A 20674-nucleotide genomic window follows, 5' to 3' on the forward strand; every position below is an offset into this window, starting at 1 on the left:
TCCAACTTTTTTGTTTTTTGAGCATATATGTATTTTTTTTGAGCTTATTTACTCAAACTTTATTTGTTTTTGAGCATATTTGTATTTTTTCGAGCATATTAAAATTTATAAGTTAGATTTTAATATTTTTTCCGTCAAAACTCAAATTTAACTAAACTTATAGTAATGGTTTTGAGTTTTATTGCAATTTTTTAGAGTTTAATGTTTAAGTGAATAAACTCAGAAATTTCATACTAAAACTCAGAAACTTTAAAATAAAACTCAAAAACTTTATTAGAATGCTCATAAACTATAAAATTGGAGGTAGTACATCAGATGTATAATCCTCTTACTGGTAATTTAGCGATGTCACGCATTAGAAAAACTGTAATGTTGACGAGGTTGACACTTCATAGTCGAATCCTTTCCAGTTTCCTCTACTGTCACTGAAAAACAACAACAATGGCGACGAAGAAGAGAGTAAGCTTCTTTTCCTTCACCACTATCGGCTATCGCTGCCATCTTCTTCTATCTCTTCGCCTTCTCCGCCGCCGTCTCTCCTTTCCGCCACCACCACCACCACCAGGCAAAGGTGCTTTATCGTTTTTATGATCATTGCTTCAATATTACTTCATTTTGATTGTTGCAATGTTTGATCGTAATTTATAGGAGTTTAATGAGCATTTCATTGACATGACAAGTAATTGAAGTGAAATATCATGATTTAATTACTTAATCTTCATGAAACTTTGATCATTGATATGGAATACTTAATTTTAGTGACATTGATTTGACTGAGGTTTTTAAGTTCGAATTATTATCGTTTAAAAGCCGGTTTTATGCTGAAGGTTTTGCTGTTTAAGGAAAATGAGGTTAGGTAGAGATCATGGCGTGTAAATAATCAATAGCGGAGCCAGGATTTGACATTTTGACGTTAGGGGGCGGAGAATTTCAGGGGGCGAATTTCTAAAGTATTAAAGTAAAATAGAAAAAAGATCGGAAATTTTAACTAAAAATCTTCAATTTTTCAATTGATTGGACTTTGGAGTCAACTGCCCCCGCTAGCCCCCGCCTTGCTCCGCCACTGCAATATTGCATGTGATGGATTTATAAGTAATCAATGTTTGTTTAATGGGATTAGATGTGTTTTGAATGGTTGATGAATTAAGAAGTAAATTTTGTTGATTTGTTTAGAGTTAATAGGTATTGAAGTTGTTTCTATTTAATGTGGTGTTTGTTTTTTATTTTATTTTATTTTGAGCAGCATCATAATGTTAGGAAGTTTGAGATTGCTGATGACATGTTCTGGAAAGATGGTGAGCCGTTTCGGATAATTGGTGGTGATTTGCATTACTTTCGCGTTCTCCCTGAGGTACTAGCCTTGAATTCTACTTTGCAATGGAAACAAGATGGTAATTTATTGTCGAATTATTAAAAAAGGACGATTATTTTTGGCGATGTAAAATCCCATGTTTGGTGACATTTTAGTTAAAGCTATGTTCACCAATTTATGGTGGCAATGCAGTATTGGGAAGATCGACTGATGAGAATGAAGGCATTGGGCTTAAACACTATTCAGACATATGTTCCGTGGAATCTGCATGAACCAAGCCCTGGGAATCTGGTATTCAATGGCATTGCTGACATAGTTTCATTTCTAAAACTCTGCCAGAAGATGGGGTTCCTTGTCATGCTTCGGCCTGGGCCGTACATATGTGGAGGTCTATTCTAAAAGCTATATTCTCTCTACAATTACATTTACATTCTTCATTGGTTGCTTTAGTGAAGTTCAAGGAACATCTGGATCGTTTAATAGTATTAAAATTCCTGGAATATCTAGCACATAATTACGCCCCATACTGATACAAATACAAATTAATAGAGTGCTGAATACATAAAATTTTAATCATACACTCTGATAGTATGATGTTCATATGTAATACAGAGTGGGATTTGGGTGGATTTCCAGCTTGGTTGCTTGATAAAAAGCCGGCTCTCAGGCTGAGGTCTTCAGACCCAGCTTATCTCCATCTGGTATGGATTTAATTTTAAAGCGAACTTGATGCAATGCCTATGTTGAAAGACATCTCTATATTGAATGCTTGAAGACTTCCCCATCTCGTAGTCTTTTTGTAGCTTTTCCCATTCAACATCACCTCACTCAGTGGCTCAAGGGCTCTCACCTATGGTGGGAATGTGGGATAGAGGGCCGCCTGTACACAACGTCACTGTAGTATTGAAAACACAAAGATCTGATTGATGCTTACAAGATCCAATTTATTTGTTCTATAGGTGGACAGTTGGTGGGGCATACTGCTTCCCATGCTAGTGCCTTTTCTCTATGAGAACGGTGGTCCCATCATCATGGTTCAGGTGTGTTAGTCTGTTATGTTCCTATTTTCCTTTCACATCTGAAAGTAGTTAGGTCTATCATTGTTTATTTGTTTACACTTGTTGTGGTTTCCTTAAAGAGTGTGTGATAGTATTTCAAATGAATTTCCTGGACTTTAGTCCTTACTTATTAGCTTAAGTCTGATAATGGATTATTTATGACAGATAGAAAATGAATATGGTTCATACGGAGATGATAAAGCATATCTACATCACCTTGTTGAGTTAGGCCAGAGACACATGGGACATGGTGTAATCTTGTAAGGAGTTGCATGTTTTTAATGTCGCTTAATGGTTCTGTACAATTTATTACTGATTTTTATATGCATCGTCATCATAGGTTACTCCTAGTAGGCTAGTACACCTAAAAAACACGTTTTGTTCGTGCTTCTCATCTTCAAATTTCTGATTGAACGTGATTCAGAGCTTGGATAGCATCTTTCAGTCTGGAATGTGATATTGGTCTTTGGTTTTACTAGACAATACCACCTCCTCTGTTATCTGATTCATTCTATTGACTGAGTTCAGTCTTGGAAAGTAGATGTTAATTCGCATGAGAAGATTGGCAATATGTTGGTATAGATGGAAGGAAAGAAATAGTTGGACTAATGATGGCCACACTTCAAATAAAATATAAAAAATCTCTATTTGGAAATGTTTTTGTGTAGCTTATGCTATATAATACCGTGCATGATTTGCTTGATCTAGGTGAGACTGGGAGACTACTTCTCTAGTGACATCATGAGTGCTTTCCCCCTTTTAGACAGGAGAGACGCTTCCAGTTTTTTGATGTTCACTATAACTCCATAACTAACAAAACACTCAGAATTTCCAAGTCCTTAAAGCTCCTGTTAGCCGTAATGTAGGGAGAAATCTCCTGAGAGGTTATAATTCATGAGAAATTTCTTACCTTGGCCATTCAGGTACACTACAGATGGCGGTACGAGAGAAACCCTGGAGAAAGGAACTATCCCAGAAAAGGGTGTCTATGCTGGTGAGAGTTGTCTGTAAGAAATAGTATTTTTTTGTCCCAAGTAAGAAAGATTTGTAAAGGAATGTCTCCTAAAAGGGAGAGACTGGGGTAAAGCACGAGAATAGGAGCATGCTAGTGTTGAGGCTCAAATGAGGAACAATGCCAATTGTACTCTACGAAGACTTTTCTTTTCTCTCCTTTTTATTTCTTATTTCCTTTTGGTATCTGAGCTCGACGCCCGTGTGTTTGAAGAAGGCACGTTCATTAAAGCTGAATGTGAAAGCAAAATCCGTTCAGTTCACAACACGTAAATGACAACTTTATGCCTATACTTTACTGTTAATTTAGATATAAAAAAAGCTGAAATCGTCTCCTATCACGTCAATCACTTAATAGTTTCTGAATTCTGACTAGAAAGCAGTGATATTATTTTGCAGCAATACAAAGTTCAGAAGTGTGTCAAACTTGAGCACGTAGGTCAATTAAGAATCAGAGCTCACTTTGACAGCATATCACTGTTGTTTGATCTAATACTCCTAATATAACATCATTGCTTTCCTGAAAGTATATACGAGTATGTTTTTATCCTTGCTTGCAGCTGTTGACTTCACAACAGGTGACAAAGCTTGGCCCATATTTGAACTGCAGAAGGAGTTCAATGCCCCTGGAAAATCGCCTCCTCTTTCCTCGTGAGTACTATAATACAATAATCATGCTAACAATGCGTTGGCAGTGTAAATGATGCTCATAAGTTTCTCATTGCAGAGAATTCTACACTGGCTGGCTGACACACTGGGGTGAGAAGATTGCAAAGACTGATGCTTATTTTACGGCAGCTGAGCTTGAGAAGATTTTGGCGAGGAATGGCTCTGTGGTTCTTTATGTATGTTAATAAGATTTTTCTCTGAGTCTAGTAAAGACTGTTGGCATAGTTATCTGACATAAGTTGCTCGGAAATGTTAGATGGCACATGGTGGGACAAATTTTGGGTTCTATAATGGGGCAAATACTGGTTCTAGCGAGTCAGATTACAAGCCTGACCTCACTTCCTATGATTATGTGAGACATCTTAAACAAAGCACTTCCATGTTACTCTATCATTTATCATTGTGGATAATGGAATCTTATTCCCCAGGATGCACCAATTAGAGAATCTGGTGATGTGGATAATGCAAAGTTCAGAGGTACGTCACTGATCTTCTGCCATACATCATGTTCCTTAATTTTTCTGTTTTCTACAGCCTGCTGTAACCAGCATTTTAATATTTTCATTTTCGTACTCCCTTTCTCTCACAGTGATGTTCCTATTTACTTCTACTCCGGTTCCCAAGATGACACATTGACCGTAGTTTTTGCGTTTATATATTACTTTTAATTTAAAAGTATAATTTTATGGAAGATTTTTGAATAAAAAATGTAAATGTGTTAATATTATACAGTAGGCATTTATAAATAAAAAATGTAAATGTGTCAACATTTTGAAACATCCCCTTATACTAAAAGAATAAGAAATCTCCAAATTTTCCCGCCTAAATGAATTTGGCTATTATTGGGCTTTCTTTATATCATATCTGTAATTGAGCTTTCATTATATTATACCGAACTTTCCCTTTTTCCACCGATTAATACAAAACATTAATAATAATTAATTTTACAATAAATATCAAATTGAGTTAAATATCAGGTTTTATAACTATTACTTCGTATTTTCTTTAATATTTCTATCTAAAAAACCGCGCATTTGCGCGGGATATATACTAGTTGACCATTAAAATGAAATAGGAACATCATTGTGAGGTGGAAGACGGAAGTAATATGCCTTCGATCAGAGTCCTTTGCTCAAAGACATTTTTATTGATAGCAACATCATCACTTTTCCCTGCGGCTGAAATTTTTCTCTTTGGATAAGTTCGGTTCTGCTGTTTTTCTGCGTAAATATGTATTCTTTGAAACCGAGCACTTCAATTTTACAAATTGGAAATATCTGGAAACATAGCACATCTTTTTCTTCCTAGACTACCTTCATTGGATGATCACATTTATTGATTAACTTTTCCCATTGATATTTTATCCTTTTCCTCAGCAATAAGGAGGGTAATAAAGAAATATGCAGCTGCATATGTTCCACCCATCCCGTCCAATAATGAAAAGGCAGAATATGGATATGTTCAATTGTCAAGAGTTTCATCCCTGTTTGATATCATTAGAAACCAAAATAACTTCAGTGTTGTAGAATCCACTGACCCAATTTCGATGGAGTCTGTGGGCCAGGTAATTCACATGAATGCTGTTATCGGATTTTCTTATTTTTTTATGATTATGAGTCTCACTTCAGTAGTTTTAATTAATAAACTAGGTAAAAGTTGGGAGATGTGGGGTAGAAAATCCATAATCACCTGTCTATGTTTATCCTGAAACCAGATGGGTTGAGGTAAGATGCAATAGCAAAAAAAGAACGAAACTTAGATGGGGTTCTTTTTGATGATTTAGGAGACTAAAACACCCTATTTTTTCTCTACCTCAAATCCTTATTTATGTTTTTCTTTTCTGCATGCAGACATATGGGTTTCTACTTTACATTTCGGAATATAATGCGCATGACAGTGCTAGTACCTTATCCATCCCAAAGGTATGGCTTCTATGCCCTATGTTTTCCTTGTATAATTTCTCTCTCTTACATTTTTCTGTCTCTTTTTCTCCCCCTTCTTTTGAGCTTGTAGGGTGTGTTACTGAAAGGCCGGTTCGCCATTTGTGTTTACTTTTTGTACCTGTCGATCATATGCTGGCTTAGTCTTGTGTCATTTGGTAGAAATTATGATGCGTACATGAATTTTGATCTGTTGCACTGATGATGTCTTAATAGTTAAAAGTTTGTATCTTTTTGTCATTTTATTTATGTCAATACCTTTTTTTGGTTTAACTCCTCGTTCCTGCTTATTTAAGTGCACTCAAACGATTACAGTTTGTCTGTTTCTGCATTGTTTGAGTTTTGATTATTTGGGTGTTATGGAACTCTAATTTTTTTTTTCTAAATTCTTTTATCTAATGCTTAATTCATCTCATTGTCTCCTTAAATTTCATTTATCATGGATTCATGGTGATTTTAATTATATGCATCGAATGCATGTTTGTAAGCTATCGTTTGTATGGAATTATATCTGGAAATTTAGAATACGTTGAAAGTGCACGGGTACTTATATACACTCTTGATGTTAATATGCTATGATTAAATTTTGTGGTCCTTGAAGATTTTTTGGTTATTGAATTTATAGGTCCATGATAGAGCTCAGGTTTTCGTTACGTGCAATTCAAAAAACTACAAAGGAATGCCAATATATGCAGGCAACATTGAGAGATGGTCAAACAAAGAACTTCAGCTTCCGCATGTCAAATGTGCTTCGAGTATAACCTTATCTGTTTTGGTATCTGCCATCTTCCTTCCTCTTTAAACTTTACCCCCTGTTAATTTCTTCCAACAATAGAAGCCCTGGACAAAAGTGGGCTGTTGAGAAAAAGAAAGCGAGAATCTTTGTTCACTAGGTCTTCATTCTGATGTCCGCAGGTGGAGAACATGGGGAGGATCAATTATGGCCCATACATGTTCGACAGAAAGGTGCCCTAGCTTTCTCTTTTTAATTTGTTTCTGAAACTTTTCGTCTATATATTTGTGGTGGTAATTCTTATGTGAATTTGAGCAAGTACGGCCAGCTATCAGTCATTCATATAACTTATAAGTCATTCAGAGTAGTTAATTTGCATCATTAGTAGCTGATAGAGTCAAGAAGTGTCGAGTCACTAGGGCCTTTTTAGGCCAAGTATGCTTTTAATTAAGGGTCTTTTGTCGGAATCAAGAGTTAATCTTCCCGTCCCGATGATTGTCATAACTAATGCGTTTTGATTCACGTGTGGAGCTGCGTATGAGGATGGAGCCCGGAATCCAAAGAGTGAACCTCTAGCCACACTAGTAGACAAGCAATCATGCGGAGACGACCTCACATGAACCAGTTACGGAGCCGACATTCCCTGCTAGGAAGCATGAAGGCTAAGTAGTGAAGAACTCGTGTTGAGGAAGTGAAGAAATAAATTCGTTCCAGGCGGTTTTGGCAGATCGCCACCATCGCCAGCGATCTGCCATGGCGTCTGCCCTCCGACGATCCATCTGCCGTGCGGCTCCACTCATCCGCAGATCGCCAGTCTGTCTTTGCTCGTGACTTTTATTAAGCCCGTTGGCTTAAATTTAAGCCCAAATCCCGTATTACCCTAGATTCGTATGCGACCTTATAAATAGTTCACATTTTGGAGACCTAAAAATCATCTTGTTTAGGAGTAATTCAAAAAGGCTTGTGTGTTAAGAAAGCTTGGATTTTTATTAAGGAATTTGTAATCTTTTAGTTTGGATGTTAATCTTTCTTCAATTCTTGGGTTTTACTAAGAAGATGGAAGGCTAATCTCCCTTTTACTTGGTGTAATTTAATCAAAGTATCCAACTTTGATGTTGTAAGACTCTTAAAACTCTCTCAATTTATCTATTGTTCTTTCCTTTGTTCTTAAATTCCTATGTTGAGTAGATGAATGTTTGAATTGATCACTCTTGCATCTTATTTACCCATCTATTGCAAATTCTAGAGAAATGGTTTAATCTATCTAGAATTGTTTGGAGCAAACTTGTTATATGTTGATTTGGTTTAAAGGATGCATATTTCAAGTAGGAAATTACATGTCTTTTCTTGCTAGTATGGTTTAATTTAGTAGGATTTGATTCTAGCTTACATCTCTTGGCAAAAGCTTCATGCTCAATTCTAGTCTTTATTCATGGTTTAATGAGTTGTGGTTGGAATTGAAGGACTCACATATATGGTTTAATTGTGTGTGTCAATTTCTTGAGATGATAGTATTGGATAGATAACAATAGAGAGAAAAGAGTCAAACTTTGTCATTGTTGGATTACTAAGAGAGAATTATACCAAGTCTTTCCCATATTTGATTGTTGCACATCTAGTGTTTGTTGTTTTGCTTCTATGATAAGAATTGCATCTTTATTTTCCCTTATTCTACTTCAAAACCCCTTTCTCCATTTATGTCATACTACATGTTAACCATTGTTCATAAGCATTGTTTGTTGATAAATATAATTAGTAGGTCCTTATTGTAGTTAGTGTTGTGATTAGTCCATAAAGTCCTAATTAGTTGCTTTATAGTTAAAATTCAAGTCTTTAGTTCAAAAGTTCTTCCCTTGGGTTCGACCCTAACTTGCCAATTTACTACCCTATTGCTTGAAGTTAGTAAAGTTTAGTTAGGCTTATAAATTGTTAATTTGGTAGTTAATTCTAGTATATTAGCGACCTAGTCTTTTTCTTTACCAAATTTTGGCGCCGTTGCTTGGGAAGGCAACATAGCTAGAACTTGAGTTTGTAAATTTATGTTTAGTTGTTTTATTACTCCTCTTGTTGTTAGAAGTAATAGGAAGTTTTAACTTGTTTGCTTAGTGCGAAGGTTTATGTTTAGCTCCCCTCCACACGGTGAATCAACCCCCGTGGAAGAAGACGCTTTTGGAGCATATTCTTGGCTATTCACTAACCCTTGGTACCAAAGACCACCAAGAGAACATAGAGTAGAAGAACCACCTTTAGGAACCCCTCTTGAAGAAGAACCAATAGAAGTAGAACCAATTGAAGTGGAATACCCACAAATGGCGAATGATACTAGAACTATTAGGGAGCTCCGGGCAAGAAATTATGACACTCAACCTCTTTGCATAGCCTACCCACCCATGGGGGCTAATGCCAACTTTGAATTGAAGGGCTATTTCATTCACAACCTCCCAAAGTTTCATGGACATGCGGGGGATGACCCAAATCGCCATCTTTCCGAATTCCATATGATGTGTGAGGGTGCAATTCCAAATGGTGTCACGGAAGATCAATTTAAGTTGAGAGCTTTCCCATTTTCACTTCAAGATGCGGCAAAAGATTGGTTGTTTTACCTTCAACCGGGTACAATCCGTACTTGGAAGGACATGAAGGCGGCTTTTCTTGAGAAATACTACCCCGACTCAAGACATAACCATGCAAAGAAAGCCATCACTTCTCCGGAGCAAGATGCAAGTGAGAGCTTATATGAGTATTGGGAGAGATTCAAGAAATTGGTTGCTCAATGTCCTTACCATGGTCTTAGTGGTGATGACCTTTTGGTCAACTTTTGTGATGGTCTTACCGTACAATACCAAATCATGGTTAATTCCGCTACGGGTGGTGGAGTTGACAACTATTCCGTGGCGGAGGCAAATGAGATCATAGAAAAGTTGGCCGCTAGCACAAGGAACTATGGAAGAAGCCGAGTGTCAAAGAATATTAACTCCATTGAGACACCTTCTCCTTCCTCCCACAAGCTTGAGAAAACCGTGGATGATCTCACAAAAATGGTTGCTCAACTAGTGGGGAACAATCAAGGAGGAGCACAAGGATCTAATGTGGAGTGTAATTTTTGTCAAGGGCCACACCCAATGGAAACTTGTCCCATCATGGAAGAGCAAGGAATAAGCAAGGAGAATGTGAGTGCCATGATGCACGGTCAATACAACTCTAGGAACCCCAATGGGGGAGGGTATTATAAGTATGATCCGAGCGGCAATACTTACAATATTGGGTCAAGGGACAATCCAAACCTTAGTTGGGGAGGAGATACCTCCAAGAGCTTCCAAAATGGTCAATTCAATCACTTGAAGAACTCCAACTCTCAAGGACAAAACTCCAATTACCAAAGAAACAACAATCATCAACAAGCCAAGGGAGGATCCTTCCAATTTGGAAACCAAGGAAACCAAGGGAATTTCCAAGGTAACCACAAGAACTTCCAACAAGGAGGAGGCTCTTCCTCCCAAGGAAATGAAGATTTGTCTACAAATGAGATGTTTAAGATGATCATGAAAGGACAAGCCGAAAATACCAAGAGGTTTGACAAAATGGATGCGGATAAAATTTCAAGTGATGCTAGGGTGAAGAACCTTGAAATCCAACTTGGCCAACTTGCACAAGAAATGGCTAAGAACAATCAAAGGAACTCTAACTCAATTCCATCTACAACATTCCCACCAAAGGAAAATGCAAGCTCCATGACTTTGAGAAAGGGGAGAACCCTAGAATCTCCCCCGAAGAAGAAGAGGAAAGCCAAGTCACATGAGAGAGTCATTGACATTGAGGAACAAATTGAAGAAGAGCTAGTGGTTGAGAAAGAGACACCCTCTAGAGCTAGTGGGGAAGAGGAGAAGACTCCCTTGAGGAATGACAAAGAAAAGAGTGAAAGCAACAAAACCAAGGATCATGTTGAGGAGATCGAGAGAGAATATGTTGTGGAGGTACCTTTTCCTAGTGCTCTCACACATTCTAAAAGTGTCGCAAGAGATGAGGATCTCTATGAAACTTTTAGGAAGTGTGAAGTAAATATCCCTTTGCTAAATCTTTTGAAAGGTGTGCCTCGGTATGCAAAGTTTCTCAAGGAACTTTGCACACCTAGGAGAAGCCCAAGGAAGGGAACCCAAAGAGTAAGGGTAAGTGAACATGTTTCCGCAATTTTTAAAAAATCACTTCCCAAAAAGTGTGGAGACCCGGGAATGTTCACCATACCATGCTCTATTGGGGACAAAAGTTTCACTCATGCTATGTTAGACCTTGGTGCATCAATCAATGTTATGCCATATGCCCTCTATGAGACTTTGGGACTTCCACCATTGAACAAAACCGATGTAGTGATCCAACTTGCGGATCGCTCAAACATATACCCAAAGGGGATGGTGGAGGATGTGTTGGTAGAGGTAGATCACTTAACCTTCCCGGCCGACTTCTATGTTCTTGACATGGAAGCCGACTCGAGGGCCACTCCCATCCTTTTGGGGAGGCCTTTTATGAAGACTTCTAAAACCAAGATTGATGTGTCTAATGGGAACCTCACTATGGAATTTGATGGAAGGAAACTCACATACAACATCTATGATGCTATGAAACAACCTAGTGATTCGCATTCATGTTATTTCTTAGAAATCATTGAACCAATTACCTCTCAAATTTATATGTTGTGTCATAGGGACCCACTTGAGGTGGCCCTCACTAACAATATCGAGAAAGAAGGGTTGCGGTTTTTGTTGTCCAATGATGTGCAGGATTATGTCGACAAGTTAGAGGAGGAAGTAACCCTTGATGATAATCAAATGGAAAAGATAGAGGACGGAATCAGGGGGTTTCAGCAGACTGCCAAACCCACCGCAGTCTGCCACGGCAGTCTGCCAGACCCACGGCAGTCTGCCATGGCAGTCTGCCATCCCTACGGCAGTCTGCCAAATCCCCTGTTTCCCGAATACTTGTTATGCTTGAAGACAAATCCTAGTTACCCCAAATTCCTTCCCCTAGAAGCCTCCCTTGAAAGACCACTTCCATCCATCATTAAGCCACCCACCCCCAATCTCAAACCGCTCCCCGACAATTTGAAATACATCTTTCTTGGGGCAAATGACACTCTACCCCTCATGATTTCAAACCAACTTAAGGGTGATCAAGAGAGAAGGTTGGTGGAAGTTTTGGAAAAGCATAAAGAAGCATTTGGATGGAGCATTGCGGATATCAAGGGAATAAGCCCGAGCACTTGCATGCACAAAATTCGATTGGAAAAGGATGCAAAACCCGTCCGACAACCACAACGGAGGCTTAATCCACCTATGATGGAAGTTGTCAAGGAAGAAATTATCAAACTTCTTCAAATGGGTATTATCTTTCCAATTAGTGACTCCCAATGGGTAAGTCCTACTCAAGTTGTTCCAAAGAAAGGAGGGGTGACGGTAATCAAAAACACTCAAGGGGCATTGATCCCCACCCGTTTGCAAACGGGATGGAGGGTGTGTATTGATTATCGCCGCCTCAACCAAGTCACTTGGAAGGACCATTTCCCCCTACCCTTTCTAGATCAAATGCTAGAGAGGTTAGGTGGGAAAGAGTACTATTGTTTTTTGGATGGATATTCCGGGTATTTTCAAATCCCCATTCACCCGGAGGATCAATCCAAAACAACCTTTACTTGCCCATTCGGTACTTATGCTTACCGCCGCATGCCATTCGGCTTGTGCAATGCCCCCGGCACTTTCCAACGATGCATGATGAGCATTTTCTCGGACTATGTGGAGCGCATTTTGGAAGTCTTCATGGATGACTTCACCATCCATGGGGACTCATTTGACTCGTGTCTAGACCATCTCGCTATGGTCCTATCACGATGCATAGACTCTCACCTCGTTTTAAATTCTGAAAAGTGTCACTTCATGGTGAGTAGTGGAATCGTGTTAGGACACATAGTGTCGAAAAGAGGGATTGAGGTGGATATGGCAAAGGTGGATGTGATTAAAACCTTGCCGTATCCATCTAATACTCGAGACGTGAGGTCGTTCTTGGGGCACGCGGGTTTTTATCGAAGGTTTATTAAAGATTTCTCCAAAATCGCTAACCCCTTGTGCAAACTTTTGCACAAGGATGTGGAGTTCGTGTTTGATGATCATTGTAGGGAAGCATTTGACTTGTTGAAGGAAAGACTTGTATCGGCCCCAATCATTCAAGCACCCAAGTGGGATCGTCCTTTTGAGATCATGACCGATGCAAGCGAATTTGCCATTGGAGCCGTATTGGGACAAAAGGATGACAAAGCTTCATATGTGATCCAATATGCTTCTTCACTCTTGAATGATGCTCAACGAAATTACACCGTCACGGAAAAGGAATTTTTAGCGGTGGTGTATGCCGTTGAAAAATTCCGGGCTTATCTCTTGGGTGCAAAGGTCATTATCTATACCGATCACAAGTCTATAAGGCAACTAGTAGACAAGAAAGACACCAAAGCTAGGCTCATGAGATGGGTACTTTTGTTGAGCGAGTTTGACATAGAGATCAAGGACAAGCAAGGGAGTGCTAATGTGGTGGCCGACCATTTGAGTAGGCTTCACATCAATGAAGATCTCATGAAGACTATGGGGGTAGTTGACGGTAGCTTACCACATGAATCCCTTTACTCCATGAAGGCCGTTGAGCCTTGGTATGCCAACCTTGTCAATTACATGGTCACCAAGAAGTTTCCCACCTCGCTTTCAAATAGTCAAAGGAACAAGATCAAGTCCGATTCTCGATTTTATATATGGGATGAGCCATATTTATGGAAAATGTGCCAAGACCAAGTCATCCGCCGTTGTGTTCCGGATGTAGAAATTCCATCCATTCTAAAGCATTGCCATGAGTACGCTTGTGGGGGTCACTTTGGGCCTCATCGAACGGCACGTAAAATCCTTGAGTGCGGTTTCTATTGGCCCAAGTTATTTAAAGATGCTCATATTTTCGTTACTACTTGTGATAGATGCCAACGTTTTGGCAATATATCACGTCGGAACGAAATGCCCCAACAACCGATGCTTTACTTGGAAATTTTTGATGTTTGGGGAATAGACTTCATGGGGCCATTCCCTAATTCCTATGGATACATCTACATTCTCTTGGCGGTCGATTACGTGTCTAAGTGGGTGGAAGCCATCCCCACCAAATGTGATGATGCAAAGACGGTGCAAGCATTTGTCAAAAGCAATATATTTTCAAGATTCGGCTTCCCAAAAGCCATTGTGAGTGATAGGGGGACTCATTTTTGCAACAAGGTGATCTCAACCTTGCTTCAAAAATATGGTGTGCTTCACAAAGTTTCTACGGCATATCACCCCCAAACAAATGGCCAAGCGGAAGTCTCTAACCGGGAGATTAAACACATCTTGGAAAGAACGGTCAATCCCGACCGAAAGGATTGGAGCAAGAGGCTTGAAGATGCTCTTTGGGCTTATAGAACGGCCTATAAGACCCCAATCGACATGTCCCCATATAGGCTAATTTATGGGAAGGGATGCCACCTTCCCGTAGAAGTGGAGCACAAAGCCTATTGGGCAATCAAAGCTTTTAATCAAAATGTCGATGAGGCGGGATTGCACCGGAAGCTTCAAATACAAGAATTGGAAGAGCTTAGGCACAATGCCTATGACAATGCTAGCATTTACAAGGAAAAGGCTCGGTCTTGGCATGACAAGATGGTCTCAAGAAGAGTCTTCAAAGAAGGAGAAGAGGTGTTGGTTTTTCAAAGTCGCCTCAAGAATTTTCCTAAAGCTAAGGTCAAAGTGGTATGGACCTTACACCGTCAAGAAAGTTTTTCCTCACGGAGCGGTGGAGGTGGAAGACCCGACCTCCGGGAAGGTGATAAAGGTAAATGGTCAACGATTGAAGAAGTACTACAAAGGAATCGAATTACAAGGTGAAGAGGATCTTCCTTTAGAAGATCCAATTTATAAGCCTAACTAAAGACTTGAATTTTAACTATATTGATACTAGAATTAACTACCAAATTAACAATTTATAAGCCTAACTAAACTTTACTAACTTCAAGCAATAGGGTAGTAAATTGGCAAGTTAGGGTCGAACCCAAGGGAAGAACTTTTGAACTAAAGACTTGAATTTTAACTATAAAGCAACTAATTAGGACTTTATGGACTAATCACAACACTAACTACAATAAGGACCTACTAATTATATTTATCAACAAACAATGCTTATGAACAATGGTTAACATGTAGTATGACATAAATGGAGAAAGGGGTTTTGAAGTAGAATAAGGGAAAATAAAGATGCAATTCTTATCATAGAAGCAAAACAACAAACACTAGATGTGCAACAATCAAATATGGGAAAGACTTGGTATAATTCTCTCTTAGTAATCCAACAATGACAAAGTTTGACTCTTTTCTCTCTATTGTTATCTATCCAATACTATCATCTCAAGAAATTGACACACACAATTAAACCATATATGTGAGTCCTTCAATTCCAACCACAACTCATTAAACCATGAATAAAGACTAGAATTGAGCATGAAGCTTTTGCCAAGAGATGTAAGCTAGAATCAAATCCTACTAAATTAAACCATACTAGCAAGAAAAGACATGTAATTTCCTACTTGAAATATGCATCCTTTAAACCAAATCAACATATAACAAGTTTGCTCCAAACAATTCTAGATAGATTAAACCATTTCTCTAAAATTTGCAATAGATGGGTAAATAAGATGCAAGAGTGATCAATTCAAACATTCATCTACTCAACATAGGAATTTAAGAACAAAGGAAAGAACAATAGATAAATTGAGAGAGTTTTAAGAGTCTTACAACATCAAAGTTGGATACTTTGATTAAATTACACCAAGTAAAAGGGAGATTAGCCTTCCATCTTCTTAGTAAAACCCAAGAATTGAAGAAAGATTAACATCCAAACTAAAAGATTACAAATTCCTTAATAAAAATCCAAGCTTTCTTAACACACAAGCCTTTTTGAATTACTCCTAAACAAGATGATTTTTAGGTCTCCAAAATGTGAACTATTTATAAGGTCAGCACACGAATCTAGGGTAATACGGGATTTGGGCTTAAATTTAAGCCAACGGGCTTAATAAAAGTCACGAGCACAAAGACAACGGGCAGCTGCGGATGAGTGGCAGATCGCCACTTTCAGACTGTCACACGAGGGCAGACTGCCATGGCAGACTGCTGCTGATGGTGGCAGTCTGCCAAAACCGCCTGGAACGAATTTATTTCTTCACTTCCTCAACACGAGTTCTTCACTACTTAGCCTTCATGCTTCCTAGCGAGGGGAATGCGGCTCAGAATCGGTTCATGTGAGGTCGTCTCCGCATGATTGCTTGTCTACTAGTGTGGCTAGAGGTTCACTCTTTGGATTCCGGGCTCCATCCTCATACACACTCTCCACACGTGAATCAAAACGCATTAGTTATGACAATCATCGGGACGGGAAGATTAACTCTTGATTCCGACAAAAGACCCTTAATTAAAAGCATACTTGGCCTAAAAAGGCCCTAGTGACTCGACACTTCTTGACTCTATCAAACTCCCCCACACTTGGACTTTTGCTCGTCCCGAGTAAAACTCAAGAAAGCATTCGGCAAGTCCACAAGCGGGTGTAGGAGAGAATGACCACTCTTCCCTCACCTCTTCCTCCTTATATCTCCCTCTTGAACTACCACCAATTAAAGAGAAAATCTAGACTCAAAGGTGACACAAACTCTTCTCTCACTCGTCCTCCTTATATCATCCCTCGCACAAGACACGACATAACCCCAACTCCGACTCCTCACATAACTCCACCCTTCTTATATCTCCAAAGAAGAAGTAGCCACTCTTGCCTAATCCCAAGGCACAAGCAAAGTGGCAAAACCAATCCTCCAATTCATTCAACTTCCCCTTATTTCACCCCCTTATCACTCCACAAAGAGTATGATCATGCTACTTGGTTGGCCACACACCTATGCAATTCAACAACCAAAGTAGCCATAGCCAAAAATCCACCGATTTGGAACAAGTTTTTGTGACTCAAAAATGAAATTAAATCCTAGTCTAACCTCCTTCCAAGACCCTCCTTATCACTCCCTTCTTGTCCCTCCATCTTTTTGGTGGTGCATTTTTTTTTTTTTTTTTTTTTTTTTTTTTTTTTTTTTTTTTTTGTTTTTTTTTTTTTTTTGTTGAAAATCCCTCATTTTGCCTAAGGTGCCCTTTCGGGTTTTCACCTTAGCTTTTCCTTTCCTCCCATGGTGGCTCGCAACTCAATTTTTCATTTTGCCCGGAATGCCCTTTCGGGTTTTCATTCCGTCCTCGGCCACCTTTCCCAATCTTGCCTAGGCGCCCACCCTTGTGGGTTTTCACCTAGCCGGGATTTTCGTTTTTTTTTTTTTTTTTTTTTTTTTTTTTTTAAGCATTAACCAACAAGAAATTTACATATAATACAATCCAAATTCCTCCCCCACACTTACATTCCACATTGTCCTCAATGTGGAGGAGGCAAACACTTCTTCTTCTTCAATGAGAACCCGAGGCACCCCCTTGATCATCGGTGCCTTGGTTCTTCCACCTTCTTTCTCTTCTTTCTCTTTCTATTATTGCCCGGGCATATTGTCGGTCCACATCTTCTTGGGTGATAGAGGGTGGGATGGTGGGGTGGAGAGACATGCCAAATAGACCACTAACTATCCCAAGTGTGTCTTCTTGGGTCCGTGCATCATAGTATGAATCTTCAACATACTCTTGATATCTTTCATTTTGGACCCCAAATTGGTGGTCCATTTGGCTTCTCCACTCATTTTGCTCTTTCCACATGGTGGCATTGTCCGCCATTGATTGGTCAAGTTGTTGTTGCCAACGACGGTTAGCCTCTTGGTTGGCAATCATTTCCCTCATCAAAGCCGTTTGAGTTGTTGCGGCCTCCTCTATCAATCTTCCCCGATCATCAACCACACTTTTCCATTGGTCAAGATTCTCCAACCTTGGTGTTTGTTGTTGTTGCCAAGATTGGAGATTCTCCACACGCCCACTTATGGTAGTGAACACCTCTCTAGTCTCCTTGAAATAGTCGTACATACTTTGTTGCCAAGGAGCAACCGGTGCATGAGACCCCTCCCCCGCTTCATTCATGGGGGTGTCCATGTCCACGGGAGGGTCATTGGTTGCCTCCTCTTCATCCTCATCGGAGGCAAAGTCCGAAATATCCATCCGACAAAAGAAGTTCCTACCATGGGTGCCACTTGGCAAAGGAGAATTGCTAGGCCTCGGAAGCCTCAAATATTTTTGTTTGTCGGGACCCAACCAATACCCCTTAAGGGGTTCATCCTTCACCTTCTTGAACATCTTACACTCCTCAAGGACCATGTCATTGTAATAGGGAAGACCTTTAGTCTTGAAGACGTCTTGGGACTCATCAATGTCCCCATCAAAATGCGTGACAAAGAATGTGATTGCTCCCCCGCAATTTATACTCCCTCCCGAACTCTTGGTCTTGTGGACCATGCATGCATCAATAAATAATTGTACCCAATCGGGCACTCCTACCCCCTCCGGGAGCATGGTCCACATGGTAGCTCGGATTTTGGCATTGACCTTAGTTGGTTCTCCTATAGCATAGAAGATGGTGGTGATGAAGCGGGTAAGGAGTTGGACTACGGGGTTGGTGCAATAGGAAATCATATTGGCATGGGCGGCATTTTTGGGTCCCACCATCTCGGTCCAAGCCGCATCACTCCGATTCCCGGGCATGAGAATGGGGGACGGGGCTTTGGAGATGGACAAGACTTCTCTTACTTGGGTATGGGTGAGGGTATGCCACTTGCCATTCACTCGAAATCGGATTTTTTTCTCTCTACCCTCCGCCACATTACACTCCGTCAAGGTCGAAAGGAACTCTCGGGTGTAGGAGGTGTATGTGTAATCCCATAACCCATCATCAAAGTAGTCTTCTAAACCCACCTTAGCAAGCATAGACCGGGCGAGAGTGCCCATGCCTAGGTCATTGAGAGTCTCGGGGGAAAGGAAACGGGTGGTTTTGATAGGTTGTTTTTGGTGAAGGCCAAGTTTTTGAAAGATTTTGAGTTGGTTGGCATCTAACCCTTCCCCCCTAAAAAATTGGTTCCTCCACATGTTCGGCTTCCTCTACAACCCTTTTCTTGTTTGGTCTTCGGAATGGGTTCAAGCTTGACATGTTCGTACCTACAAGAGAAATGATACAACACAACCAACACAAAATAGGGCACTCAAAAAATTTTTCACTCTTTGAGACAATTCACCAAACACTTGGTGTGCACTAGCTTAAGATGAATTCAAAAGCTTGTGTTTGATGTTTGTCAAGCCTCACCTGAAAATTTTTCCACCAACAACAACTATAACATCAATAGGCAACAACTAATCCAACTAATTCTTCTAAAACAAGAAGAAAATCGAATTATAAGAGAGCAAGAAAAATGGAAGTAGAGTTTGGTTGTTATACCTCCCCGAATTCCACAAAAATAATGCTCCTTGTTGCTCCTAGTTGCTCAAAAACCCGACTTAGACCCTTGAATTCCACTCTAGAAGCTTGAAATTTGAGATCTTCAAAGTTAGGGTTCTTCAAAATTTGGGGGAAATTTCTGATTTTGGGTGAAATCAAAGGATTTTGTGTGTTGTGAGGGGATGATGGAGGCTTAATGATTGAAGGATTGAAGATTTGCTGAAGGTTGGGGGAATTTTGAGTGATTTTGTGGGGAAATAGGACAAGGGTTTGGGTAGGGAATGCTTGCTTGTTCTTCGAATTTTCTGAAATAAGGAAAGGTTGTGTTTGTGTTTCGTGCTTATTATTTGGCAAAACCCGAATCAGAAGCTAAACGGCAGATCGCTAGTGGTTTTGGCAGATCGCTGCAGTGCATCGCTTAGGGGTTTGGCGATCTGCAAAATAGCCCGATGTCGCAATTTTTTTGTGAGCTAAATTTTGGTATCAAACCAAAATTTTGCTCAAAAATGCTTCACCTCTTCCTTTCTCTTCCCCTTGACACGCCCCCATTCAAATTCCTTTCCACATTTCCGTCACTTCACCAATGACACGCCTTCCGAGGTGATGTAAAAATCGACTTCACACTTTATAGAATGATTAGTAACTTCATGAAGGTTAATGCAATTTATCAATAAGAATGTAAATAACGGAATGATAAATGACGTGAATGTAAATTCTAGCTATGAAAACGGGAATTCTACACTAAAAGAGAATATTTACAAATTTGTGCCGTATTTTTAACGTCGATGGCTCGACTTAGTCAAAGTTGGAGAGTCAAGCTTTATAAATTGGATCTTCTAAAGGAAGATCCTCTTCACCTTGTAATTCGATTCCTTTGTAGTACTTCTTCAATCGTTGACCATTTACCTTTATCACCTTCCCGGAGGTCGGGTCTTCCACCTCCACCGCTCCGTGAGGAAAAACTTTCTTGACGGTGTAAGGTCCATACCACTTTGACCTTAGCTTGCCGGGAAAATTCTTGAGGCGACTTTGAAAAACCAACACCTCTTCTCCTTCTTTGAAGACTCTTCTTGAGACCATCTTGTCATGCCAAGACCGAGCCTTTTCCTTGTAAATGCTAGCATTGTCATAGGCATTGTGCCTAAGCTCTTCCAATTCTTGTATTTGAAGCTTCCGGTGCAATCCCGCCTCATCGACATTTTGATTAAAAGCTTTGATTGCCCAATAGGCTTTGTGCTCCACTTCTACGGGAAGGTGGCATCCCTTCCCATAAATTAGCCTATATGGGGACATGTCGATTGGGGTCTTATAGGCCGTTCTATAAGCCCAAAGAGCATCTTCAAGCCTCTTGCTCCAATCCTTTCGGTCGGGATTGACCGTTCTTTCCAAGATGTGTTTAATCTCCCGGTTAGAGACTTCCGCTTGGCCATTTGTTTGGGGGTGATATGCC

General features: G+C 39.9%; 1 protein-coding gene across 2 annotated transcripts in view; it reads left to right on the plus strand.

The window, feature by feature from the left end:
• Positions 1 to 334: 334 nt before the first annotated feature.
• LOC141633719 (beta-galactosidase 17-like) overlaps positions 335 to 20674 on the plus strand; it is a 28678-nt gene continuing 8338 nt past the window's right edge. For both annotated transcript variants that reach the window (XM_074446147.1, XM_074446148.1), the window contains exons 1-15: positions 335 to 571; positions 1244 to 1351; positions 1505 to 1700; positions 1925 to 2013; positions 2272 to 2352; positions 2536 to 2630; positions 3294 to 3364; positions 3942 to 4032; positions 4109 to 4226; positions 4307 to 4402; positions 4479 to 4527; positions 5427 to 5614; positions 5901 to 5972; positions 6616 to 6765; positions 6906 to 6956. In XM_074446147.1, the coding sequence (XP_074302248.1) occupies positions 1280 to 1351; positions 1505 to 1700; positions 1925 to 2013; positions 2272 to 2352; positions 2536 to 2630; positions 3294 to 3364; positions 3942 to 4032; positions 4109 to 4226; positions 4307 to 4402; positions 4479 to 4527; positions 5427 to 5614; positions 5901 to 5972; positions 6616 to 6765; positions 6906 to 6956 (1419 nt within the window). In that variant the 5' untranslated portion in view covers positions 335 to 571; positions 1244 to 1279. The remainder of the gene's footprint in view (positions 572 to 1243; positions 1352 to 1504; positions 1701 to 1924; positions 2014 to 2271; positions 2353 to 2535; positions 2631 to 3293; positions 3365 to 3941; positions 4033 to 4108; positions 4227 to 4306; positions 4403 to 4478; positions 4528 to 5426; positions 5615 to 5900; positions 5973 to 6615; positions 6766 to 6905; positions 6957 to 20674) is intronic.

Source organism: Silene latifolia, chromosome Y (genome assembly GCF_048544455.1).
Source record: "Silene latifolia isolate original U9 population chromosome Y, ASM4854445v1, whole genome shotgun sequence".
Taxonomy (NCBI): Eukaryota; Viridiplantae; Streptophyta; class Magnoliopsida; order Caryophyllales; family Caryophyllaceae; genus Silene; species Silene latifolia.